Raw genomic sequence first — 27159 nt, 5'->3', positions numbered from 1 at the left:
AGTTTCTGTGAGCTATTGAACAAGTCTAGACTGTTTTGGTAATAGAAACTTGCTTTCTTCAGTACTATAGATGCAGATCTTCTTTTGAAATGCTACCGAGCTACTGAATCTTGCAGAGCCTAGTAAAATAGAGAAAGCAGATCATAAATGTTCATCTGAAAAACAGATAGACCCCTCTCCACCCCATCTGATGTGAATGTTGCAGACCATGCTGTCAGTTTTCCTACATTATTAGCAGGCAAAGGGTGTGAGCTCCTTTCTACGTGTTGTCTGTCACCCCAGATACTGGGGAGACCCCTTCAGATAACAGAGACTTCATTCTTCCATCCCTAGAGAGGTTTGGGCTGACAACAAAAGGCTCAAAAGCAGAAGCGTTGGGGATGTACGGGTTTTGTGAACTGACAGCCAGCCGTTGGCCAAGCAAAACTTTCTCCCTCTCTACCCTTGTTAGGAAAATATTCCACTCACTGTGTGCAGCTATCTGCAGGGCACTGGAGAATACCCTCTGCAAAAGGTGCCGGCAGAGGGGTGGCTGTGGTGCCAAGCCACAGCCAAGTGTACAGTCCCGTTCACTTGGCAGAGGCTGGGAGGCCGTGGCAGGCTAGAGCAGGGAGAAAGGCATGGGGAACGCTGTTCCCCTCTTGGCTTTGAGTCTGCACCATGTGCTCTTGTGCAGAGAGCTGCTGGGAAGATCTCCTCCCCTGGAGGTCCTTCAAGCAGCCAGATAAACTGCACTGCCCAGGATGTGAAGAAAGATGTAGGATTTATGAACATTCGCTAGAGCCAAATCAAACATATTTGTTTTGTGCTGTGTTATTTGTCAAAATGACATCATTCTTCATGCTGATAAACAAGGGAATTCTGACTGCGCCCTGGACTGAAAATGCCACGCTTTGAGTTTTAAGATGTTAGCTGTGTGGAGTAAGGAGCTGTACAGAGCAAGTGGGGTGACTTTTAATCCTTCTAATGAGCCAGTGAAACCACAAGCACACAAGCATACATACAGTTGCATAGTGCTCCTGTATAAACACAGAAACAGTCCAGCTAATTATCCCTGAAACAGTTACACTAATTCCACAGGTAAGAGGTGCTTTTGTGGCCAAGGCATTTTGGAAAGCTCAGGATCCTGCAACACCGAGGCTGCTGGATGCAGCGGGTGCTAGACTTGGTTAGCGGCACCTTTAGCAATGGAGGCAGGAGCTGAAACCGTCCTTGCCATGAGGCAGGCGGACAAGTGCTAGAAATGAAAGTAATTGCCGCTGCTCCAGGCATGGAGCATGGATGTGACAGAGGAAATGCAGCTTCCTCGTGCCTTTCATCCACTGGCCAGCTACAGCTGAAACAAACGGCAGGGAAAGTCCTACGAAGCCCAGCGTGTACTGGACGCCTATGGCAAGGTGTGGGGTGGCCCGGCTCGTTGTCGTGGGTCTGGGCCAGGCAAGTGGCTGCAAGGGGCAGGGAGGATGCTGCTGCCTTCTTGTAGCCCAGGAGGGGAGAAGAGGCTCTCCTCCACGCAGAGCACGTGTGTGAAAGCCACGGTATAATAAAACAGCTCTCTCTAAACAGCAGCCTGTATGTTTTCTGCTATACTAAGCATTACAGTAGTGAAGGTAGTTAAAGTCAGCAGCATGAAAATTAACATTTAAAAAGATACTCTATATTCCTTAGCAAAGCACTGCTATCCAAAACACACTGTGTGGGCTTGGGTATGAGAGGAAGAAAAAAAGATTATAATAAAAAATAGACTGCAGGCATAGAGTGAACAGTTGCCGTGACCTTGCCTTTTGTATGCCATTACACAATTCAATGGCAGTCCACTCAAACCTTGCTCTCGATCAATATCCTATTAAAGCAGCACAAAAAGTCTCTATAAACTTAGTGGTTAGCTATGTTTATAAATGGAACTCAACATAATTAGATGGTCAATAGCAGGCTGTACTTGTAATTTTAAAATGAACATCACACATTTCATATCTGTTGTATTCGGCAAAACCTCTTTGAATCTAACGATACAGTGTGTAGAAAACAAAGGCCTTGCAAAAAAAAAACCACCCAGCTCCCCTTTCCTCTCGGCAGCAGCAGCGCAGTGTGTTTCCCTTTGTTTATGGAGTCACAACTCAGGAAAAAGTTTATTAGTCAAATGTCATGTTTCTCCCATTTAACCTTAAACACATTATCACTTTGCTGCAGTGTTACACATGTAATGATCTTAGTCACATCCCAGCCCCTTTGTAAAAATAAATACATAAAAATGGAAAAAAGAGAAACTAAATATTAACATGACTAAAAGAGAGTGCTGTATTCCAAGGAAGACAAATGCCAGCCTGGCTGGTTTTATTTAGTGGGTTTCCTGTTCTGTAATTCAATAAATTTTTCAAAATAAATATTCCAATTGGGTTAAGTCAGAGGGCTTTTCGTTAATTTCTCTGTTATTTTTCTTGACATTTCGGGTGAAGATCTGAGCTAACAAGCTGGCAGCGGAGGGAGCAGGCTGGCAGCAGGGGCGATGCTGCCCCATGTCCCCGGGAGTAGCACAGGGCTGGTGCTCAGGCAGAGGCACCCACCATCCTCCTCCTCCTCCTCTTGGGCAAACTAGCTCCTCCTGCCCCTCAGAGCAAGCAGGACGTGTCTCATCTGCACAGGGGGTTTTTTTGTGATGCCAGCAGCTGGAATGGGAGCTGAGGGCGGCATCTGTTTGCTTAGAAAGCCTGCGCACATTAGCAGGCTGGGTGTTAGGGGAAGAGGGGTCCTTCCTCCTCACCCCCTGCCAGGTCGGAGCCCTGGGCCAGATGACATCTTGATGCCAGCACGTAGGTGGAGACTATTGTTTTGACTCACAACTGCAATTTCTGACATCCTTTCCTGTTTGGGAGACGTTCCTGAGCTATCAGAAGGTCACTTTTTGCTGCAGAGCATTTCTTAGGGGGGAAATGGCATGTTTTTAATGTCGTTGCCTGGAGTTTCTGCAGGCTGCAGCGTGTAACAGCTGGCTGTGCTGGAGTGGAACTGCCCAACCATGCTGCTGCTTCATGCGGGGACAGAGCGTGTTCCCGGGGCATAGGAACAGGGGTTTAGGGAGGTTGCATGGTGGATTGTCAGATGCCACAATGAAGAGGTTTAATTTAGATAGAGCTTGGGCACAGTTTGCACCACTTTGATCCCTTTGCTTACTTTTCAGAGCTGCAGCCTTTGCAGGGAATCCTGCAAATAAATGCAAGTGTTCCCTTCCCATCAGCTTTCTGGGCCCATGCAAGGCGGACAGTCCACAAAGGCAGCATGAAAAGCCATTTGGAGTGGTCTTGGATGCCTCCTGGCTGGGCTAGCTGCGCTGTGCCCACTCTCGTGGCATGTTGCACTGCAAAACGCAAGGGTGACTAGAGGAGGCGGATGTGGGGCAGCGAGCTTCCCGCAGACGAAGCCCATCGCAGGAGGTGTAAGCTTTGGCTCAGCTCCGCTGAGGCTGAAGCAGAGACAGAAAGCACACAGGGCTTCAACCAAATTCCAGCCGGGAAGAGGAAGCGACCTTCTGCCATGCGGATGAAAAACATTAACCTCTTCCTGAGAGTCTCAGTGTGGGCTCTGCACGTCGGCACATTGCTGTGGTTTATGATAGTAAATGGGGTAACTGCAAGCAAAGGTACAAATACCCTTTGCTGAAAGACAGGCACCAAATACGTGCCTGTCAGGCAGGCAGGAGAAGGGATTTCAGAACAGCTTAGCCCTGTGCAACGTTTGCCACAGCACTTCTAGGGCCAGAGACCTTGAGCTGGTTGGGGCAGGATCGTGGCTCCTGTGTCAGGTACTCGCCACCATAGGCCAGCCAGGCACTTTAACCTCTGCTGCTTAGATCTGTTAGTGTCTATTAGAGGTGAGTTTTGTTCTTTAACCCTCGGGTTGCAAACAGGCTCTTGAGTGTGGCAAGGTGGTTTGGCCTGTGACAAACAAAGCATCCTTCACATTTGCTATGGTGGAAATTACTGTGTGATTAGCCCTTTCTACTTTGTGCTGAGTTTACACAGCGTTAGCAATATGTTGTTCCTACCTCATCCCTGCTCTGGAGATACATTTCATTTTCCTATAGGGCCAATCCAAGGGTTGGAACAGGAATGTCCAGGATTTGGGGAGAGAGTGATAAACAGAGGGGGGGGTGAGAGAAAGAAGAGAAGCGTTATCCACATACCAGCTTTTCTTCCATATCTGTTTGGAATAAAACTGTTTCATAAATCTTGCAATGCCTAGGAAATTCACAGTGCCTCAGAAAGAAACTGTGCTTTAATTTAGTGCTTGCCTTTTTATGTTCCTGTTTGGAAAATAGTATGCTTAAACTGTAAGTTAGGCTTTGGGAGGTAGAGGGTGCAGAGGAATTGATCAGCAAAGGGTTTACAGAGCACAAATCTGTTTGGCAAGGAAGTTGCTGAAAACTGTGGAGTAGATGCTGCAGAGAGTACCTTTATGATTGATTTCCATTCAAGTCAGACTGACTGCAGTGTGGTCATTTTTCTAACCCATAACTGCTCACGCTGCAGCAGTCTGCTATCTGCAGGGTGTCTGAATTATAGCAGTCCATGTCCGTGTTACCTTTTACACAAATTACTTACACCGGTTTCTTTTTCCATGCAAATTCATCAGTTTTACAGCCTCTTGTAGCTGCTGTCAGGAAACTGTTGCAGAAAGCACGAATTGATAAAACAAGTTAATTTTACTATGCTTAATTTTTCTTTCTCTCTGTTAACACACCCTCTTATATACCAGTGTGCAGGAAGCATATGATAGTTAAGAAAAGATAACAAAGGATTTGAGTGTTCTCGTCATAAATTACTTCCCAACTTCATTCCTTTCAATGATCATTCCAGATTTTCTCAAGTTTTAATGGTGTTGTGTATTTTCCGTCCCATGCTTTTAAAAGTCCGTCGCTATCCAGGCTGTTCCCTTTCCATCTCAATGACGTTCTTAAAAGATCCTTGCCAAGCAACAACTAATTGTCTTGTGGGGATGATGAGGCAGCTGCAAAGTTACATTATTCCTCTGTCAAATCTGACATTGTGAGCTCCTTAAGACTTGGGGTGAAATACTGGCCCCATTACAGTCAATGGCAGCACTCCCAGAAGCCTGTGTTTCAGCCCAGACATGTTAGCTGGGTGATAGGAGCTATCCTGTCTTCATTTCCTCACTCCTGCCCCGTCGGAGTGAAAGATTTTTTCATGTTTGAAAATGGGCCAGATTCTCAGACCAAAGATTAAACTTGGCTCAGCATCCTTGTGTGGCATTGAGACTGCTTCGTCTTTGTTGCTCTGAATCAGGGCTCTCAGACAATACGTTCCAGGCCAAGCTTGTGCATTTTATTGTGCAGTACGGCCTTTTTCAGATGTCTCTGAAATGTGAGAGAAAATCATGATCTGTAATTGTCAGCTCCCAAAGTTGTATTGTCCTGTAAATAGCACTGGAACAGCAACAGTGGATATGGTACCATTTGCCGTATAGTGGGTTTTTTTGTGAAATGCATTATCGGTTGACTTTAACATTAAACTAACTGCTCTGTTGCTTTTCTGTTCTGAGAAGAATATGGCACATGGAGTTCATAGGCTTGTGCCTGCAAACTTCAGGGTGTATAGGAATTCATAATGTTTTAATGTAAAACAAAGGCTCTAGGACAGGAAAATTAAAGGTATTTATCTCCCTTACAATAAAACTTAGGTGCTGGGTAAGGTAATGAGAGGTGAACAGTGGAAGCTAACTGCTGGATAGAAGTTTTGGAGAGTCATATGTCTCTAGCTCTGAGTTAGCTGGAGGAGAGGCCAGAGGAAAACTCAGATGTTCGCAGGCAGAAAAGAACTCAGGTTTCTCATCTGCTTCTGTGCTTTCTCCAAGGAGCATTTGTAACCTCTGTGCTTGTGGATGTACATCATGTATATACCAAAGGTCCTGAGGTGTGTATTTCCCTGCCTATACTGCTTATAGATTATGCCAAGCACACTACCGGGATGATGCAGCCTATTTGTAACTATGCCAATAGATGCAACGTTGTCCTAAAAGCAAAAGCAACAAGTTTCATTAAATGTTAGAATTATATTAATAGAAAAGCAGGGCTTAAAGGAAGTCTTGCTGTAATTTTTTTTTTTTTTTTTAAAAAGAATACCTTTGGAGGAATGTAAGAAAAAGTCTATGTCATGGAACACTGTATTCTTGATAAAATTTGTATCTTCTTGATTGCAATGCCAGTTACCGTTAGCGTTTCCTAATTTCCATGTCCCACCTGTTCTCATCATGAAACTAAACACACTCATGAGGAAGAAGAAAGTGATTTTGAAGTGCAATTCATGCTTTATTCACATGACTTACTGACTGCAATCTCTTTTGTTTCCCTAGCACCGATAGCTGCAGGAACAGGCCCTAATTTCTCCCTCTCAGATTTGGAAAGTTCTTCATACTACAGCATGAGCCCAGGAGCAATGAGGAGGTCTTTACCTAGCACATCCTCTACCAGGTAATTTAATCTCTGCCTAGTACCAGGTTACTTGGAAACCCAGGCCAGCATCATTACTCATCTGGAAAAGTAACCATTAAATTCTTTGACAAGCTGTTTGGGGGCCTCAAGGTGTGGAGCTGTTTCAGATTCACAGAGCTGAATGTTCAACTGGATTGCTGTTAAAGTTCTTTTTATATGTACAAGCTTTGAAGAAAAAATGCTGCATTGACTTGTGTAACTTCTGGCTTGTATCTCAGTGTATCAGGAGAAGTTCCACTGGAATTGTTGGAGTTTCACTTGTGGCAGAGGAGAATTTGGAGCATATTGAGATGTGCCACTTTGTCCTAGCAGGAAAGTCTTAAGATAGACTTGTATGCATTCTGTATCATAAAAATTGTTATCTGTGAGACTAACATAGGTTTAGGACCTTGTCCTCGAATACATTCTAGTTTTCATATAGCATTTAGATATTTGCGACTCATCCTTTGGAAAACTGAATTATTAATGCAGATGACTACCCAGTCTGATTTTGATTTTGGCTTAGATGCCAACTATCAAACACGGATATTTTTTATTTTTTACCTTTCACTTTAACCATCCATGAGATTAGATTTATAAACAAGCCCAGTCACTCTACTAGCCTTGAACACTATTAAGGAACCAGATTGATTTTTTTTTCCCCCTGCAGCCAAAATAGATCACTTATTTCAAAGACATGACAAGAAAGTCTAACTTCAGTCCAAGTTTCTTTTACGTTTTTATCTCAGTCTGCCGTGCCACCAGCTTTGCAGTAAGCAAGTACACATGTAAAAAGTCTCTATAGTTTGAATATAGCTGTTGTTTTTATTTAAAAAACAAATCTTTAGAGAGGCTCTTAGCAATAACTTCTTACAGTTTGCAGTGATTGGAAGAACATTCTACATCTTGCACTTAGTGTGCACATTATGAAGCTCAGTGACTACAATTCCCATTACACATCAATTAAAAACTTTGTGCTCTTTCTTTTTTGCGTGTAAACTGCATACCCTACAGTGCTCATCATTAGCACCATTCTCAGGTAGAATTTACTTGTGACTCCAGAAGCAAAAAAGTGAGGTTATTAATGTTACTTGAGAGCTCAGTTGTTGCTCTCCCATTCTTCTGCAAATAGCTACCACTGATAAGGAGCTAATTATAAACAGCATGGGTAGTTAATAACTTGGTAATATGTTTGTTTTCCTCTCATTAGGCTGTTCCCAGTCAGAAAAAAAAATATTCCTTAAATACACAGACTCAGCAGAATTATCAGGCGGTAATTATATTGTATGCACACAATTTCCCCTATTGACACATAACAATTCTCTAAATTAAGGAATGGCCAAACCTGCATTCCACGCATACCGCAAGACTTATTCTTCCTGTTTCTCACAAACTGATTTTGCATACCCGCCAGCTCCTACCTGTGCAGAGCTTCGGGTGGGGAGCTGTGGAGAGGCTGCAAGTTTTAAACCAATAGAAATTGCAGTGGAATATTTTATGTCTGTTAAATATGTTCCCCCTACACAGCAGAGCCTGTTCTTGAATGCCTTAAGTCTTAATAGAATACAGATTTGGTGAAAAAAGTGAGCTGACCCAGCCTTGGAAAAGTACTTAGAAGTTAAATTCTCGGTAATGTCCCCACGCAGTCTGTACAACTCATTATAGAAAACAGAGCCAAGCTGAGCGTCTTTGGCTTTGGGATCCTCTCCCTGCAGAACTACCAGAGTCTGAGTCAGTGGCCACCAGAGACCACTGAAAGGGCTCTTCTGTCTCCTGAGCCTTTGGTGAGGGAGGTGTGATATATTACAAGGGACTCCTTTAGTACTGGCACTGGACAGAGATACCTGTTGGGGGCTTTTTATGCTTGGTGGCACACAGTTGCAGAGTAAAATGCTTATACTTGTAGGATAACGTGAACATCTGAACCAAGAATGGATTCTTCCATCATTCACTTGTCTACGCTTCTTCTTATGGGACTGCATTCTGGGTTAATTTAATGGCTACGGTTAAAAGATTGAAAATATAAGTTTGAACTGATAAACAATTTGTCTTCCAGAATAAGATGTGGAAAAATCTGACAGTTAAAATAAGTCTTGTGTGTCATTACCATATTCATTCAAATTGCAAAAATCATGAAATACAAATTAAATTCTTGTCTTTTTATTGACCTCTATGTGCTTTGAAAAATGTCCTACTTTTTGATCTATGAAAGCCTAAATGTTAAACTGCCTTCTAGTTAAACCAATATGTGTTTAGGGCTTCAGTCTGGACTCTGTGAGAGGTTGGTTTGTATCATCTCACTGAAGCTTAGTCATTGGCAACGAAGCAAATCAGAAACAAAAAGTGGATGTTGAGAGGTTGGGCACACAGGATGGCTGTGCAGGACTTCTTATACCTTCCCCTTCTCAGAGCCCAAATCTGTTATAGTTTCCATAGCCAAGTTAGTCTCAAGCAGGGCTAGCAAGATATGTCCCAACAGAAGTGCCTTTGTTCCTTTGCATGCATATAGTATTTATTATGTGTTTTTACTTTCTCAGCTCTACAAAACGTCTCAAGTCTGTGGAGGATGAGATGGACAGTCCTGGTGAGGAGCCGTTTTATACAAGCCAAGGGCGCTCTCCAGGAAGTGGCAGCCAGTCAAGTGGATGGCATGAAGTGGAGCCAGGTAAGCCATGGCTTTCAGGAGCCCAAGAACATCATCTCCAGTTGCTCTGCTTTGTTATCAGAATACACTGAATGCTGTATAGGAAGGTGATCAATTCTAAACATCTTGTAACTTCTTCTTAGAAAAGGTCAGTCTAATGAAAATATTGTAGAGGTTTTATTGCTCCTGCAGCTGTGAATGTTTCTGTAGTGTGTCACTTCTGTATTTTGGCCAAATATCTGAAGTATTTAAATAATGCAGCAAAAGATAGGCGGTCTTTTTCTGTCAAAATGTCCAGATTCAATTCTGGTAAAGCGGTGACAATCGCTTAGCAAAAAGCAGTACCTGTCTGGGCTGTGCCCTACAGTTGTACTGTTTAAATAAACATCCCTAAACTTATATAAGGTAGAAGGACTTTTCAAGCATTATACAACACTTGAGTTCACTTAGTAATGACTTTTAAGAGACTTACAGAAGGAGTTGTTTCATTAATCTGTAATAATATGAAGTGTGATTGGAGGCTTCATATCAAAATAGATATTACTGGGCGTTACACTTTGTAAGGTTTAGGAAGCAGCTCTTCTGCCTCTTCTCAGTGTGTGATCTTTCTTGTTGATCATCTTTTGGGTTATGTTATGTTACATACTTAACTGTCCATTGATCACTTATCTTGAGATCATCTGGGTGCTTAATTCTATTGGAAATATTTTTCTGGGTCAGTGCTACATGCATAGGTAAAGTTAATGCCTCAGTTTTGCTTACAGCTAAATAATCAAATATTTATCGCCAATAAAAATAACAGAAGTCTTATTTGTTAGACGAAGGCAAGCAGTACTTTCATCTCCAGCCTCCCAGTGTCTGAGAAGGCCCTCTAAAAAGCCCAAAGGATCTTTCGCAATACCTATTTTTTTTCTTTCTTGTTTGTTTGGATTTAAAATAGTATGGTTTGGGTTTGTTTTGAAACAACACATGCTTGTCCAGGGCACTGTGTATAATGAACTATACAGCACAGAAAAGTAAATTCAACCTGAACAGCATTAAAATCAGTTCTGTGGGCACTTAGCCAGCCACCTATATCCTTCATCATGTAGGAAACATACCCATAGCTTTCTCTGGAGACCCTGTCAAACAGCTGTCCTTTACAGCATGCCCAGAAAGTCACCAAATTTGGGCTATTCCAGACTGGGAGGGGACTGATTCCTGCGCCTGGGAGCCCTTGGAGGATCCCCTGCCAGCTGCCCTCTCTCCTCTAATGAGGAGGAGCCAGCTTGTGGGCCCTTATTGACTGCAGATGTGGCACTTTGGCAGGAGGAGAGGGTGGACCTGCAGGCAGACAAGTGCCAGGCTCCCCGTGACTGCCTTGCCGCCGCCGTCCCTAGGGCTCTGGTGTTTTCAGCGAGGTGTCCTGCTCAGCAGACACTAGGGGCTGTTTCCTCCATCAGCTCCAGGCTCCAGATGATGTAAGGCAGAGCTTCACCTTGTACTAAACTAGTCTGCTCATGGAGCGGCAAAAACACGAACAAAAGCTCAGCGCCCATTGAAAGGGAGAGATCACAACCTCCTCTGCAGACGCAGATGGCTAAAAGCTGACTGGATCACTGCTTCTACATCATTGTCAGACTGGGGGCTAACTCCCCCCAAACTTTGGGATACTCTGTTAATGACAAATGTTCTCCATTTGTGCAACAGCCAGAGGTTGGCTATTAATTTTGCTGTCACTCTTGGTGGTTTCCCCCACATGTGGTCATTACCTCTGTCTCATCCAAGTCCTGACTAGATGGTGGCACTGAGCCGCTGAGCTGGACAAGAGAAACACCTAAAGCTTTACACCTCCAAAGCACCTTCGCCACTCTTGGCACCACTGGGTGCCCATCATGAAGAAGTGCAACTGCCCATGTCAAACTTCCTGAGGTGCTCAGAAAGGCAAGAACAAGTCAGAGAATAGAAGGTTCTTCCTTCCTCATGACCTTCCTCGCTTACTACAGAAAAATCCCAGATTCTGCTTAGTCTTGCCTGCGAAAGGGCAGAAAATCACCTTGCAACATCAGGGACTCAAGCCAGGTACCAACTAGATATAGCTCAGATCCACCAAGCTATCTATCACTGTCACAGCTATGAAGAAAAAGAGCTTTATCCTGCCTGCGTGGGATGCACTTTCAAACCATCTTTATGCTATATCTATGCAGCCCCACCCCAATACTTCTGCCGTGGCTTTCCAGCAGCCTGTCCTCTGAATTCATTGCCTCAGCTTCTTATAAAACAGGGTCACTGCAAGAGCACAGCTGGCAGAGAGATTACCTGAAGAGCCACAGCTCATCAGTGGTGAAGGACAAAACAGTACTGACATGTCCTTCCATGCCAGGGCAACAGTGGTATGTCACTGGCACAAGGTGCTCCCCCCCAAGGGACACATCCTGCTGCGGTCTGTGCACAGTGCCCTGCCTTACCTTAAAAATCACAGGTGGGTCTGATATTAACGCCTGGCCCTTTGTATTTGACGTGGGTGCTTTATCTCCAGAAGGGTAAGATGTTTTATGAGTCTTCGATGGGGCATCTGCCTAGAAAATATATTGGTCATCTGAAAGCTGTACAAATGATGTTAACATCCCGTATTACCCGGTGGCTCGCCGCAGTGTTCCTTTCTGAGAGGGGAGCTCTGGAACCTGGGCCTGTTTCAGATCCATCCTTTCCGATGTCTCTCCTGTCCAGAGAAAGGCCTGGCTGTTTATTTAGTCTACAGTCAAAATGATGGTACAGTTTTAACATACAATAATCTCTGAGCTTCAGTGTTTTGGTTTTTTCCCACTGAAATTCGCAGTAGAAGTTTAAAGACTAAAACCGTCTTTTTGTTTGACTTGGCATTTCTTCCATGTGGTTCATTTTATGCTGCGTGGGATAATGCAGGTATCAACGGTGCAGAATGATGCTGGTTCAGGAGGCAGGCTGAAGTTTTATCCTGTGCTGGCAGAGTAGCGTAAGCCAGGTTTCCAAACTCCATAATTAAACCCTGTCCTTTGGGTTACCAGCCAAACAACAGGAGGAGGAAATCAGACCAAGGAAAGGAAGCTTAGACTTGTCTGTGGGATGGCTGTTCTGGCTGGGAAGGAAAGTTCAGAGAGGAGCCAGCAGCCAACCTCCCAGCCCAGTAGGATCCACACCAAAGATAATAATATATCCTTTGGCTTTATTGCCTTTGAGTAGATTGCTTCCTCGCAGGAGATTTAGATTTATGCAGAGATAGCTTCTTGGCCTATATGCCTTGACAGGTTTATGGGAGTGAGAGGATGAATATTCTGTCTGTGTGTGTTGCATTTGCTTAATTCTGAGGTGTGCACATGAGAAAAAGTGGGGACTCTTAACACAGGAGCAGGTGTGAAGCACCCGTATGCTTATGCACATGTAGAGACAGAGGGAAGTGCTCGTGGCACAGAGACTAATGAGAGGGCTGTAGCAAAAGGTGTTGCCTGGGACAGTGCAGGGAAATTAGGTCTGCATCAGAGGGAGATTGGAGAATGTCGCACTTGAAAGAGAGCACAACGTAGAAGGGAAAGGGAAAATGAGAGACAATTTTAGACCGTACAGAAGGGAAAAAGTATATAGGGGAAAGAAAAAAAAGAACAAATGCCAGGAAAACACAGATTTTACTTCCTAGAAAGGAAATATGAAATGGAATATGTGAACTCCTCTTAGAGAAAGAGAGCACTCCAGGCAGAGGGTTATTTACCGCCAGCCGTGACTAGTCGCTTTACATCTGTCTCCATTTTTTTCTCTTGAACAAATTCCCTTTTTGGATACTTTCTTCCTGCTTTGCTTCCCTGTGATTGCCCCTGTAAGTGGTCTTTGGAGGGCAGGCTGTATACTCAGAACATATGTGCAAACTGGCAGGAGAACAGAAGAGGACAAAACCACTCTGTGTGCTATTTAGATTAGGCAGTGGATGCTTCCCCTGTGCCTACTCTTGGGGTCTCTGCTGTGTGCAGAATACAGGCTGCACCTATTGTCCATCCACAGTCCTTCTTCTGCGCTTTTACGTCACAGGGCCCTGGGGCTTGGAGCACCCCGACATCTGTCTCACGTGGAGACTTTGCTGGGTGTAGATCCTACATGCTTCACCCACCAGTAACATGACCTTTCCATTCGTGGCATTTCAGACCCATAGTAATGAGCAGAGGACTCAGCCTTGTGTTTTTTACATCTAGATACTTACTGCAAGCAAGGATGTAGCACTCTCCTTATACGTCAGACGTGACAGCCAAAGCAAAAACCAACATTAATTCCATGTTCCTTGTACTGTACTCCTTGAGTCTCGCATCCATTTACCTGCACTCGAAAGCTCCTGGGGAGCTCTCAGGCCTAAAAAGGCTGGAGTCTGCCAGAAAAGATGAATTTCCTTTCACAACAGGAAGGCTTAGGAAGTAAAACAAAGCAGACATGTAGTAAATTACTTCTGCTTTTCAAATACCTTTTGCAGTATCCTCCTTACCATTACTTTATCTCAGCACTTTCAGTACATAACTCTTGTTAACTGAGAAGAAGGGCAAGGGAGGATAAAGATGATGATCGTAAGAAAATAAGGCAACATCACACTGGCTTTGAACTTATGCACAAAGCTGGCCCGTGTTCAGTTCTGTGGCAGCTCTGCTTGTAATGGGGGTAAGCCATAATTACAGGTATAAGTTCTTTAATTCCATAATAAGAGAAGATTGAGTTAATGTATATCAGTATTCCACTTATGCATTTTTTTAATGCATTCTCTTGGTTCAGTCCAGGAGTAATGTTCACATTGTGCTCTGTCAGTCATTTTGTAGTATAGCATATGGATGGTATTTGCCAATTTTACTTCCGTTGTGTTTCTACAGCGTGGCATGGAAAAAATGTTTAAGATGCAAATTCAAAGCATCCTATTAGTTTCTTTACTTAGATCTTCCTGGTACTTGTATTTCCACAAGTTAGTTTGGTCCCCAGAGGACAGTAATCCCAGGAAAGGTACATGTTTGTACTCCTTGCACTTCTTGAGATATCTGAAGGGACAATTAGTTCTGCTTCAGTTGTGGTCTTGACCAACTTGCAGCACTGCAGCCATTTGCAAAATAGGTAGAGCTCTGTGGTCCTTCTTCCACTGAGAGACTGATGGGGCTTTTCATACCGTGGTCATCCACTTTCCCTTGCCCCAGCTCCACCCCAGCTGTTCTGCTGCTGGTCAAGCTGTGCTAGGCTCTTGTGTGTCTTCACCTTGAAAACCCCAGGAACCAAATGAGACTTTCAGTGCAAAAAACCTTAAGAAATTAGTAATAACAATTTCACTGCATGACTGAAAGACATATTTACAGTTCCAGGGGCTCATGAAGTTGATAATATTATATGAACCTGCAGTAAGCTAGAGAGCTCCCTGTTAGACTGCTGGACACGTCTTTGGTAGTAAAGATGCTATTAAAGTCAGCCTCATGATTGCTCACTACGCCACTCAGGCTAGTGCTGCTTGTTCTCATGTCACCATCTATGGGACTGTCTGAAAATGATTTCTGAGCAATTTCTATGCAGCTGAGGAGCTGCAGCTCCTATTTGGAGTATTTCCCTTGCAGTGACAGTGACCCCTAACTTAATTGTACCGTGTCTCTCCCCGTTGCTGGTTATGGAACAACCACATGCAGGCAACTGGTCCAAACTCTTGTTTCAATAACGCTTTTCTTAAATCTGGCATGGGCTTTCTTCTTGGCAGATTCTCAGCATGCAAGAAAACTTCTTCTCCATATTTACTGAGAAACTTTTATTTATGCCTTGCACATCAGAAATACTCATTCAGGCATAGATCAGATGACCACAAGAGTTTGTTTTCAAAGTCTGTTTGGAATTATATCTTGGAAATGCCAGAGAAAGCGGTATAAGGGAGATCCTAGATTGTGTTCTTTATGCATTCTTTATGCCCTAAACACAGTTGTTGCCTGGCACTACCTAGAAGATAAAAATATGTATAGTATGTCCCAGCATCAGTGATGCAGAGTGCATCTGATCTGTCCTCAGGCAAAAGGTCTATGGGCTTATCAAAAGACTTGACGCCACACACTAACTCAGAGCTCAGAGAAATTTCCAATGGTTGTGCTACATTACTGCCAATGACTGTAGAAAATATGATGAAAAACATGAGAACCATGTATTATACAAAATAAGGAATAGAAAAATAATCCCTTTTTACTGGGAAGACATTCAACTTCAGACCTAGAGTATTCAATATCAAATCATTCTCTGGCACTACTTTTCAGTGAGTTGCTGTAGTGGGCAGTTTTCACTGGACCATAACTGGACACAGGAATTTCATGGTCTTCATTAATTTCCTTAAGGTGAACTGTTTGGATACTCATAGACTCATTTAAGAAAGACAAAACCAAGGAAACTTCCCTTTTCCTTAGACCAGAGGAGATCTACATCCAGGATCCCTGCCAATTATATTTACGCAGTATTTCCCAGATGTGACATTGTCTTGCCCTCCAATTCTCAGTGTGCAAAGAAAAGTCAGACAGCACACTCACATAGCCATTAAGATCGTACCTGCCTTGTGCAGCAGCTTCATTACATACCTTGACACATCTATCAGCAGGCACCAGTGCCATTTTTTCCTCCATTGAACTTAATATCTTAAGACAGTGGGAACATTTCACAACCAGACAAACCTCCAGCCCACGGCATAGTTTGGCTCTTCGAATGGGAGGTCAGAAACAGATCATGTTTCTCTGGTGGCCGGAACATTTTGGTTTACAGCAGAGAGAATTTCATCAGGCTAATTTGTGTCGTTAAGCTGGAGAGATGCCATGAGCGGTATGGCAGACAGAACCTGTTGCCTCCCAGGTTCATGCAAATTTCCACTGTTCATTTCCTCTGAAGAACTTTTTCTGAGCTTTGTTAGACTGTATACTGTGACTAAGACTCCTGCTCCCATTCACCCCATTTCCCCATTCCCATTCAGACCCATGCTTCTTCTCATCTCCAAGGCTTTATACAGTTTCCCACATTTCTCCCCACTTACAGAGTCTTCCAACATCCTTGTTCTGCCACAGCCGAGAAGCAGAGCGTGCTTGGGCCTGTGCTACCTTGCATGCTTCCATTACTGGTACATGGAATTAAACATGGCCCCATGTGCATGCTGCCACCTAAGAAGTTGGTTTCAGGTGAACAGGTACATGCCCGAAATCAAGCGTACAATGGAGCATACTTCAAGGAACTCCAGCTACTGTAGAGCTTTTCTTAAGTGTCTTTTTGTTTTCATAGAGTCCGTGTGTTCCCTTATCCCTGCTCTCTGCATTACAGTATCCCATCAAAACACAAGCTGCCCAGTGGTTTTCAAGAACATAAGATTTTTCTTTTCTTCTGAGAGCAATAACACTTATCAACTTTTACTGAAATACCATATCAGCTCCTTGTCACTGGCAGTCTACAGTTCCTGCCGCTAAAAGTTTAATGCATTTACAGGAGCACTTAGGCATCAAGACTTTGATATCACAATCTGTTAGTCACAGGTGCTACATGATAGGTTTGTGTTAGCACATTATAGATCTTTTATCAGATACTGCACAAAATGTGTGTGTTTCTCTGCCAGGCAATCAGAATCAGACTGCTGCATAGTTGATGAGTTACTCACCAATATAAGTTTTTGTTTATTTTAAACAGAACTTTTCCAGAACTACACCTTAATGGATAACTTAAACTCTAATTGGTCAAGGCCAGCAGAGATCAAGAATTTAATGTGAGCCGGGAAAAATGCAGCAGGTCAATAATGGTGCTTTGAGCATTGTCAGTCTTTTGCAATAGCATTCATCAAGTCAGATGATTAACACTACTCATTTGCTGTAACAGACAGTCATTTTGACAGCAAATTACCACTGGATCAATAGCTCAGCTTTTCTTTGGCAATTCACGTAGTAGCATGAGACCTGTGACAACATGCCATGCTGCTGGCGTTACTGTCTCAAAATCATGGAAGGAAGTTAGAGGTGGGGAAAGAACTACTGATTGAAAAGTCAGTTCAGACTGAAAAGTCCTACATGTTTTCACATCCCTCAAAGGCTCATTTTTTTCCACACACTGGACAACACAAGAAACTTGGCCCTGAGATTCAGCCTAAACTGTACTTTCCATTTTTAATAAAATTAATAATCCCATGCAAGTGTTAGAGCACATGCCTCAGCTTTGCTGTAATCCCCTGAGGAAAACATCCCTTCAGTATGGTCCCGGAGAAGTCGGTCAGTCAATGTTGTGGCTCTGCTTCCTGCATCTAATTCCAGATGTCAGGAAATGCATCATTTAAAAATGGGTATGGAGCTGTAGGAGTTCTGAGTTAAAAAATGCAGGAAGTGTTTCACTTCAGATATCAAATTAAAGCTGTGTTTTCAACTGGCCTGGTGCTAGCATCACCCATACCTACTATTTTCACTGACTTTAATGACCAAATTAAAAGCAGATCTTCTGTGTGCTGTGACAACCGTAAGATCACCTGAGCTATTTCTGGCTCCACACACAATTAGCATCATCTGAATAATTTTTCAGAGTGATAGGAAAGATTTAGTGCATGGAAAACTATTCCCTGACAAAGGCTGGCACAATGCTTCCTGATGACAATGGGATTCCTGTGATGGGAGTGCTGTATTGGTAGTCCATGGACCTAACGTTCTTCATATGTCCTTGCTGGCTGAGCCGTATTCTGCACTCATTCTGTTTAACATATACACATAAAGCAAAGACAGTGATATGGTTTGTGCTTCACTTTTGACACCAGGTGAAAACTGTAAGCTTCCTTGGTATTGGGACGAAAGCACACACGTTCTACATCTTTTCAGAGGTGAGCTCCGAAGGACAGAAGCACCCTCTGTTTGAACACGGCTGTGCGTTTCTTGCTGATTTGGAGTCTGTCAAACATGCAGTTATCCTTGAAGATCATCTGATAGTGTGGCATGGGACTGTTTAATTGCAAAATGAGATTAAACACATTGAAAGTATTGTACCTGTCTTCCAAAAGTTGAACTAGTTTTCTTGTTTGCTTCTGGGACCAATTCAGGATGTTGACTTGGATCTATAAACTCTTCTATAGATTAGATCTTGGTTAGGAAATGGACTGCATTCCTTTCATGTGCTGTCTTAGCAGTTGAGATCAGCAGACTTGCTTTTTCTAATGTGTTTGGGAAGCAGAAGCAATATTTTATCTCCTGTGGTATGCTGCTGGTACAGATATGTTCAGGCTTATTAATTCTTCAGGACACAGGAAAAGTCTTCATCACCTGTGCAGGCAGTCATGGGAAGGGACCCACTGCAAAGACTGCATTGAACTCTTGTTTTTTTGGAGGCAGCTGGAAAATATTAGTAGTCTTCAGAGCCAATATACAGTACATATTGAGAGCCAGTAAACGATGCATATTATTGCAAATTCCTGTGCACTTCTGCATTTTATAAAACAGATAACTAAAATACTCACCTAGCCAGATCAGTTCCCCAAGGGATGCACTTTTCCAAATAGAAGACAAACCGAAAACATAGAGCAGAACACAAATTAGCAAAATGGAATGGCAACGTGGTTGAAACAAATGGTTTTAGGATCACTGAGTAAGGACCATGACCTCCTTTTGCATCAGTCAAGGCAACTGTGAAACTTTGTGAAAGAAGCTCACCGCAAAACAGATGCTGGCCTATCTTAGGTAAATAAATTACCAAAAAATAATAATAAAAAACTCCCCTACACATTTTACAAAGCACAGCTGTGTAAATATTGGATGAGACAGGGGAGAGGGGGAGAGATGTAACATACACCCTTTTTTATGCAGAAGTTCTGCTCTCGGCACTGTTTATTAACATTCCCAGTACAACCATCACTCCACTGCGTAGCACACAGTGCGGCTACTGTACTCCGTGCACACATTTTGAACTTTGCTTTAGAGGAGAAAACAGGCTTTATTTTAAAGGAAACATTTTCACCCAAAGTTAAAATGTGCAATGAGAGGTGTTAGGGGACAGAGAGAAGATGGTACAGGACCGGGAACAGGAAGCAGACCATATTACATCACTTTTGTTTGTTTCCTTTCCCACACTGTGTCTGCCACGCTGACTCTCGATGTTCCCCTGGTTCTGCACAAAGTGAGGAGGAATCCTGAGATCTTAATTTCATTGAGCTGGATACCTCATTTTCCTGTTTCTCAGCTGCCAGGTACAGCACATTCCAGCCTACAAAAACTGTGGATGTGCCCACAGAGAAGAAAAAATGGCTCTTCTCAGCTAGACTGAAGGCTCACCTAGCCCAGTATGCTGTCTCTGACAAGAGCTGGTGTGGACACTTAAGGAAAGAATACAACAGCAGGACAGTGATCCAGTGATGCTTTTCAGAGTACAGCCTCATGGATTTTGACAGCAAACAGCTTGGTTTCATGAGCCAGAGGCTCTGCTTGCATCTTTGTGTTTGACAGCCTTCATTCTTTCAGAGATGTGCTCGGATGTTTTTAACCCTTTCTTTATTTTGGCCCCCACAACATCCCATGGCAGCGAGTTCCAGTTTTACTCAGTGCTGTGTAAGGAAGAACCACTTCTTTTGTCCGTTGCCTGATCATTTTGCTTGATGCTCCATAGTGGTTTTTTTTACTGCCAGAAGTAGTGAATAAATCATTCCCTGGTTCCTTTCTTTCAAGTTAAGTGCTGCCCCAACACTTTGACCGCAGCAGTCAGTGAGCATAGGAAAGCAGAGAAATCTGTCTAGCAGCCTGTTAGCTCAGGTAAAATTTGGCTGAGTGGCTGCAGAGCCATCCTATACCTCCAGGAATGTATGTGTGCTGTGATAGCAGCTGTGTTGTTCACCCAAAGTGGGTAGTCTGTAACCTTGACCCATAATCCATATGGCACGAATGCAGTGCTACCCCATACAGCCGAGCCCCACTGGAGTATTATCCTGTAATAAGGACACTGCAGCCTAAATAAGGGATGTTGTTTAAGTACTATTAATTTTCTTTCATTTTCCAGCTCCACAAAGACTTAAAGTTCAGCAGTATCTTCATCTAGTGCGGATACTGGCTACAGTTCTAGTCTGAGTTCACTGGTATCTTGCTCAGGGGAGAGCAGGTAATCCATAGCATCCTCCAGTTCTGCTTGCCCACACCGCTCTTGCGCAGCCCGCAGTCCTAGTGAGATCATCCTTTTTGCTATTCCCTTACATCAATGGTTGCTGCTATTTTTAGTGTGATATACACCAAAAAGCATAACATAAGAGATCCTGTTGCTAAAATTAGCTGGAAAATTATAGGCTGTTTTACTGTTTTGTGCATAGTCTTCATTTGCCTCGCTGCGATTTGCGTGCAGATCTTCAAGCCCCCAAAAGCCAGCAAAGTGAGATGGTACCTGCAATCCTCATGTCCAAGAGCAGTAATCTTGAAAAGAACGGGACTATTTTATATCAGCAAGGGCTGGAGGCAAAGTCTTAGGTTCCATCTATAGGCGGGAAATACTTTTTTTTTTTTTTTTAAAGTAAGGATTTATACTCAATGAGATTTGAAAAATATAAATGTATGGATTATCTTCCTTTGTACTCAGTGTAACATCCCGTTTTATTACAGCAGCCCACGTTTGTCTCCAGGAGTATTATCTGTGATGCAGCAGGCTAATGCGCTACCTTGCTCTGAACAGGAGAAAGCACTTTGGAAGTAGTCCAGATTTAACCCTGTCTTAGGGCTTGCCTTTACTGTTAACCAAAATAACAGCAAATGAAAGTAAAGCATCATCCTGACTCTTCCTCTGGACTTGGCCAATCATAGGTGTGAGGTACATCTTTGAAGCAAAGGGTAATCGTCATTCACACTTGTTTCATGACTCCTCTGCCTCGCTCTGCCCTTTCAGTCCTTACAACCTACATCTCCCATTCCTTGAGTGAAAACCGCTCGGCCACACCTAATCTAAACGTGATGTGCAAGGAGCTGCTTTTGACTGTCAAAGTAAAGATTCAACATCTGACATTAAATTGATTCCTGAAAAGAGTCCTGTTATCCAGGTGGAATTCCAAATTCTGGCCATTTGGAGATTTTAAAAATTAAAAGATCCCCAAACCAGCTGTATTTCTTATGCAAATCCCTAGCCAAATGGGAACTTGTAAGTATTAAATAGTTTGCCCTCTCTTAAAAAATGATCATCTAGAAGCCCAATAATTTGGGGTGGACAGGTTTTAAAAGGGCAAAGCAGTCTTACGAACAACATTTCTCCTGTGTCCTGTGAACTGTTGTGCTATTGTGATTTTACAGTGCTATTTCTCTTGCTTTTGCCAAGAAAGATTAGACCAGATGATCCTTGGGGTCCCTTCCAACCTGGTATTCTATGATTCTATGATTCTCTACTTTTGCAGGATTTTTCTCTTTAATGCTATGTGGAAAACCCTGAACAAAAACTGGCACTTAATGTAGAGTAAACAGTGGCAGTGACTGAATAGAAACCTGATGTCAAATATACAACCACCCGGGGAAAGTGAAAATCCATTGCTTTCTCATCTCTTCCAGTTGTTGCCTTCTTAAGTGTATTATTCATAAAATTAGCGATTTAAAAATGCATAGAAACATTATTTTTTATATTCATAGCATCACTTTAAAAAAAAAATGGTTAAAAATCGATTTGCTGGCCTCTTGGGGAAATGCTGTAATGTTTTTGGCTGTCTCCTACTTTCTGCTGCCAGCTAAAAGTACCATCTGGCTTGTTTAGGGCCCTTTTCCATATCAGGTGCTTCCAAAATTCTCCCCAACCAGAGGATTGTTTCATTGGGTTGCTTTGCCTGCTGAGGCATGTGTCCTGGGCTGGGAATCCTACTGCTTCTGTTCCCTGCCATCTTGCTGACGGTGGTGTGTGTATGTTTGGGCACAGATCTTGCTGCCTCTCTCCCGAGGACATTTGCATCATTGTCAGCTGCACATATTAAATTGATATGCAGGGCTCAGAAACACGTATCCCGTCTTTTGTCCCTTTGTTTGTGCAATTGTTGTGGTTTTAATTCTTCTTTGACACCTGGAATATCACAAAGCTGCTGATAATCTGTTGGCTACTAAGGGAAATGACATTGATAGAAGGATAATGTGTGTCAGACTTATATCTAGATAATTGCAGACACACCCCGAACCCTCGCAGCTCAGGGAATGAATATCCTAAATCCATTATTAATTTGGAGAGTCATATGTGGCAGTTGGCTGCAGTGTCATTCTCTCACTGCAAGAATCACTTGCACGGGATTTTAAAAGACAGTTTTGGTTTCTGCATTGCTGTGTCAAGTTATGCCTAATACGAGTCAATTTGGGTATGTTCTTGCTGCCATTTCATGGCAGTGTGAGGAGCTCTAACAAAATGGGGTTGATGTCCTAACTCCTCACTGAAGGAAGCTTCCCATGTGCCTTCTCCTGCAGAGGCATAAGATACCAAGAAGATGAGAACTAATGCACTATACATGGTACCAGTTGACAGGGACACCTCCTCAGGATTCTTTGTTTTTCAAATTTGCTGTTTTACTTAGAAATAGAAATCCACCCCTCAAAGGATTTATGAGTAGATTTGAAGTATTGTAGTTGCTAAGTATAGACTTTTGATGTGATCATATGAAAAGATGGAGCATGTTTTGAAATAGATACTGCCGTAAGCTGTCTTGTTCTATTTCTAAAATGATCTGTGCCATACACTGCTGACTTTTCCTGTCCATCCATTAAAAAGTGAATTATGAAGAGTGCTGAGACAAACAGATAGTAGTTTAACCTTGTTACTAAATATCAGGTAGCTGATATATACTGCTAGAATGTTACATCACAGCCTTTCTCTTCAATATAGGTTTATGAAATTATCTTGTTACTATATAAACTGCCTTCGCTGTGTACATTCTTCCAGAGGTTTATTGTTCTTTGTATGTTGGCACAGTAGCATGACTCTGAAGAGTCAGTTCACGATGTGGTGAATTTTAAAGACTTGGGAGATGGCCATATCTATTTTTCAGCAAAGGAGTGAAAGCTTTTTTTTTTTCCTATGGTATTAAAAGTTTCAAAAGATGTGCTGAAATGCTGAAATGAAAAGGAAATAATAACTAAAGACTGGATGGGAAGTAGTGCTTCAGAGTAATGACTTTGTTTGTTTGTTTGTTTCCCTGAAAATCTTAATATTTTAAGTACAAGTTAATATTTTAAATCAACTAAACGTGTTTTGTGAACTAGTAAGATACTTGAACTATATCACACATTATTCAATTTTTTTTGTGTGAGTGCAATAAAAATTTTACAAGCTGTAATCTTGTTCTTTTAATAGAGAGAAAACTATGCAGAATATGTTGCTTAGAGTATTAGATAAGCTGCAGTGTGTTAATCAAATATTTTCGTGATATGAGGGCAGTTGAGAAAACAGTACAATTTTTGCTAATGGCACTGGTAAGTAAACGGATCTATCATTACATTGTCATGAAAAGTGACATTGAGCAGAAACACCCTGCCAATCCCTAGAAGATAAGTATTTAATGTAATTAGACAGACACTGTCTCCTTTGTTGAACGTAGCATTAATCACCCAGAGAAGTCCAACTTTATATGAAATGGCTTTTTCTGATATGTCGTTGTATTAGAAAGCTTCTTACGTGGTTTTGTCGTGATGATATATTTGAAGAAATGACTGCTATAGCTATACAGTTTTCCTCATGACATATCTTGCTGTTCTATGTTCCATAATACTATTTTTTTTTATTTAGCAATGTTACATTATATAGCTGTGACTTGTTTCTAAGTCTAGAAACCTACATGCATTTGGAGCTGAACCTCTTTGAAACAGTTAATGCATTCAACTTATGAAATATAAAAGAAACACAAATAGCTTCCATTATGTTCTTCACTTCTTCCTATGTGGTGCTAGCACAGGTTCATTGTTATGGCATAAGCAAAATGTTTCTTGCCTCAAATGCTAGTTCATAATATCACACAAAAAAAGAACTTCTTTCTATGAAAATCTCATTGTTAAATTGATGAAAAATGTTGCCCCCTTCCAGAATTCATTGGCACTACATTTTTTTTTTTCTTCCTCTGTTGCTTGTAATTTGTACTGTGAAATGCTGTCTGGTTATGAACTGGTATCAACCTGAATCAGTGCACAGCTGTGTCTTCCCACCTTCTCAGTGGTGCAGAGGGCTTTGAAGGGAAAGAATAGGGTTTAGTCAAAGATGACAGCGGACTTCACTGTGTAACAGGTGGAGGTCAAGTCAGTTTATTTGTTGGGATGAACAGAGTGCAGAGATGAAAAATCTTTGCCATAATAAGGTTTAGGAAGAAAATGCTGACTAGTCTAAGCTTTGATTCCAGCTGACAGATCTTTTTCTAGTGTTCATTACTTGATTTCACAGTTCAGGCAATTTTAAGAGGCTTAAAATTATATTTCTGCTCTTCTCTATAAAACTTTTCGATCACTTTCTAATTTTTGCTTTAAGTAAAGTTATAAGGACTCCCTAATATATCACTCCTGCCTTTAGATTCTTACAAAGTCAATATGCCTTCAAAAATGTAAGGATAAGTTGTTGTTTGGTTTTTTTTAAGATCCTTGCTTTTACTGATTCTTTTTATAAATGAAGTAAAAAATACGCATATAGGCACCAATTCAATTAGAAAATTAAAACTTCAGAAAAACTCCCCTGAAAAGCAGATAGTAAAATAAGCATGATGCTTAAGAAGTCACTGTTCCTGTCTGGGCAGACGGGATTTTTATGTTACTGGTAGGAGCATTAATGAAGCTACGCCACCCCAGTGTGCTAAGTTTCAATCACCAAGTGCCGGTGAGCCATGCTCCATCCTGAAAGGGAGTCACAGCAAGACCCCAGATAATCAGAGCAGAACGTCCTGACATTGTGTGGCAGTGCTGGGACTGCGATGACCTGTCGGCATCGTTGCATATCAATGCAGCATCACAAAGGGATTTCAGAGGGCTGAGCTGTGAGTGTGTGAGTCTCTCCTAGGTTAGCCTCCTGCCCTTCCCCTGTGCCAGCTGCTGGGAGGGGAAGTTAGGCGTTTCTCCTTTCCTACCCTTTTTCTTCCACCACCACCACCTGCTTCCTACCTGCTGGAGTGGGCAGAATAGGAGTATCTTTAGCCATTTACTAAAATCTTCCCCCTCAGACTTTCTGTTACTTCTGCATTCATTCTTTGCAGGAAGAGGAAACTCACTGGTCAAACCCTTGGACACCAGAATAGTTGCATGCAGTTTCCCAGGGAGCCAGATAGCTCTAAAGCTTCCCAGTGAGTGACAGTTTCTCTCTTCTATTCTTCTGAAACATGTGTTTTACACATATACTGAAAAATGTTAATATCAATTTACAGCCAGATTCTTGATTTAAAAAAAAAAAAAAAATATATATATATATATAAAATCTCCTAAAGTATATACACTTAGAGCACCTCAGCACACATGTCACTTTTTTACGTAGGAAAACGTGTTGGATGCTCTTATACACATAACATCATTGGGCTTGAAAGCTGTTAGCTTATTCAGAGTTAGTGGCAAGAACACTGGACTTGCCAGCACCAAACTGTGAAACCTTTTTTGTGTGACTAGTAGAACTCTCATGGGGGTAGAAATCCAAAAAAGGGGAGGAGGGGGGTGTCAATCTGTGCATTTGGATTCGAGTATCTTCAATACCATGATATCAGCTTTGTCCTAGAAGTCCCTGAATCACAAATCATTGGAGTCTGGGAGAGTATTTTGGAGAATTATCACTGTATGCTTTCCCTGGTCTTTTATTTTACTCTTTTCTAGGCATCCATTAGTTACCACTGTCAGAGAGAGGATACTGGGCTAGGTGGATCCCTGTAATCTGATTTGGCATGGCTATTTCTCTGTGTTCCTAAGCTCATGAGATCAAGTTATGTAGGATTATTTCATAATGCCAGAGCAGCAGTTTCTGAGGTTCGACAAAGCTATCTAGCAAAGTGTCTAATAAAAGAAAAATCCTGTCCCATACTGTAGTTTTCTTGGTCCAGTGAAGCAGCATCCTCATGCATACAAATCTTGTAAAGTTGCTTCTGATAGCTCCCTCTGTCCCTTCATTTTTGTAAGCTAAAGTGCCATTTTCCTTTTTACAGCTTAATTGAACCTAAATGCACCCATTTTCTGCAATGTGGTATTTTGGTAGTTTTGCTATTTGCTTGTAAGTTTTCCCTTAAGCAAACTGAAAGCTTCCCCTTTATCACTTCACTGGGCCAAGATTTCACACAGTATCCTGCTTGCTACAAAATATGATAGTGTTCTCTCTCACCTTGTTTCTTTTTTCTTCTTTTACTTTCTTTTATAAAATTAGGATATCTAAGAAACCCCGAACACCGCGGAGCACTACATGGTGGGTGTGCTTATTCAAACAATGCCAATGCTCTTGTTCTCGGTGCATAGACCTTTTGTGTTGGTTGGGGGGATGTACCAGGTGTCCCTCTTGTGTGGGTTCTCCAGTGCCTAGTAAGGAGAGAGCTCGTGCCAGGCACTTTGCGAGAGTGACAGCACTGGAGAGAGCATTTACATGTTACCTCTGCCCTTCCCATGCCTGTTTTCATGAAACTTACAGGGACTTTTCCCCTTTTTCCCTGCGAGCCCTCTGCCTCTCTGTTGGATGTGTTTTAAATTGCTCAGTAGATGAGAGAGGTGTTGGGCAGATCACACAAGCAGACCTGCAGGCGGCATGGTCATACACGGCTCCTCTGGAAACAATGCCAAAGCCAAACTGCTGTGCTCTGTCTTCTCTGCAATGGGAAGATTTTATTTTTTCCAGGGGGATTCTTTGTTCCTCCCAGAATGCTAAAGCCACTGGGAATGCAGAAAAACGAGGCCGATTTCACCTATCTGATATCACCTGCCTGAGAGCCGATCTGCTGGAAAGCAAGTTTAAGTCCCTGTTGCCTGGGAGTTTAAGTCTCTGCCAAGCCTTCCCCAGGAGCTGCCGGTGGCAGGTCCGCAGTGCCATTCCAGCGGGCGCTCACCAGCGGGCAACTGGCAATGGACACTTTCCAGTAAAAGAGCACAGCAGCCGTAGGTCA

General features: G+C 42.5%; 1 protein-coding gene across 14 annotated transcripts in view; it reads left to right on the top strand.

Moving 5' to 3' along the window:
• Positions 1–27159, top strand: part of NFIA (nuclear factor I A) — a 360757-nt gene that overhangs the window by 270770 nt on the left and 62828 nt on the right. For 6 of the 14 annotated variants that reach the window (XM_069788571.1, XM_069788569.1, XM_069788570.1 and 3 more), the window contains 4 exons: positions 6367–6484; positions 9022–9149; positions 25288–25374; positions 26433–26471. In XM_069788571.1, the coding sequence (XP_069644672.1) occupies positions 6367–6484; positions 9022–9149; positions 25288–25374; positions 26433–26471 (372 nt within the window). The remainder of the gene's footprint in view (positions 1–6366; positions 6485–9021; positions 9150–25287; positions 25375–26432; positions 26472–27159) is intronic. The other 8 variants (XM_069788580.1, XM_069788575.1, XM_069788582.1 and 5 more) reach the window with 2 other exon arrangements.

This window comes from Haliaeetus albicilla, chromosome 8 (assembly GCF_947461875.1).
Source record: "Haliaeetus albicilla chromosome 8, bHalAlb1.1, whole genome shotgun sequence".
NCBI lineage: Eukaryota > Metazoa > Chordata > Aves > Accipitriformes > Accipitridae > Haliaeetus > Haliaeetus albicilla.
The sequence above is the reverse complement of the archived record's forward strand: the minus strand, read 5'-3'. Positions and strand labels throughout refer to the sequence as shown.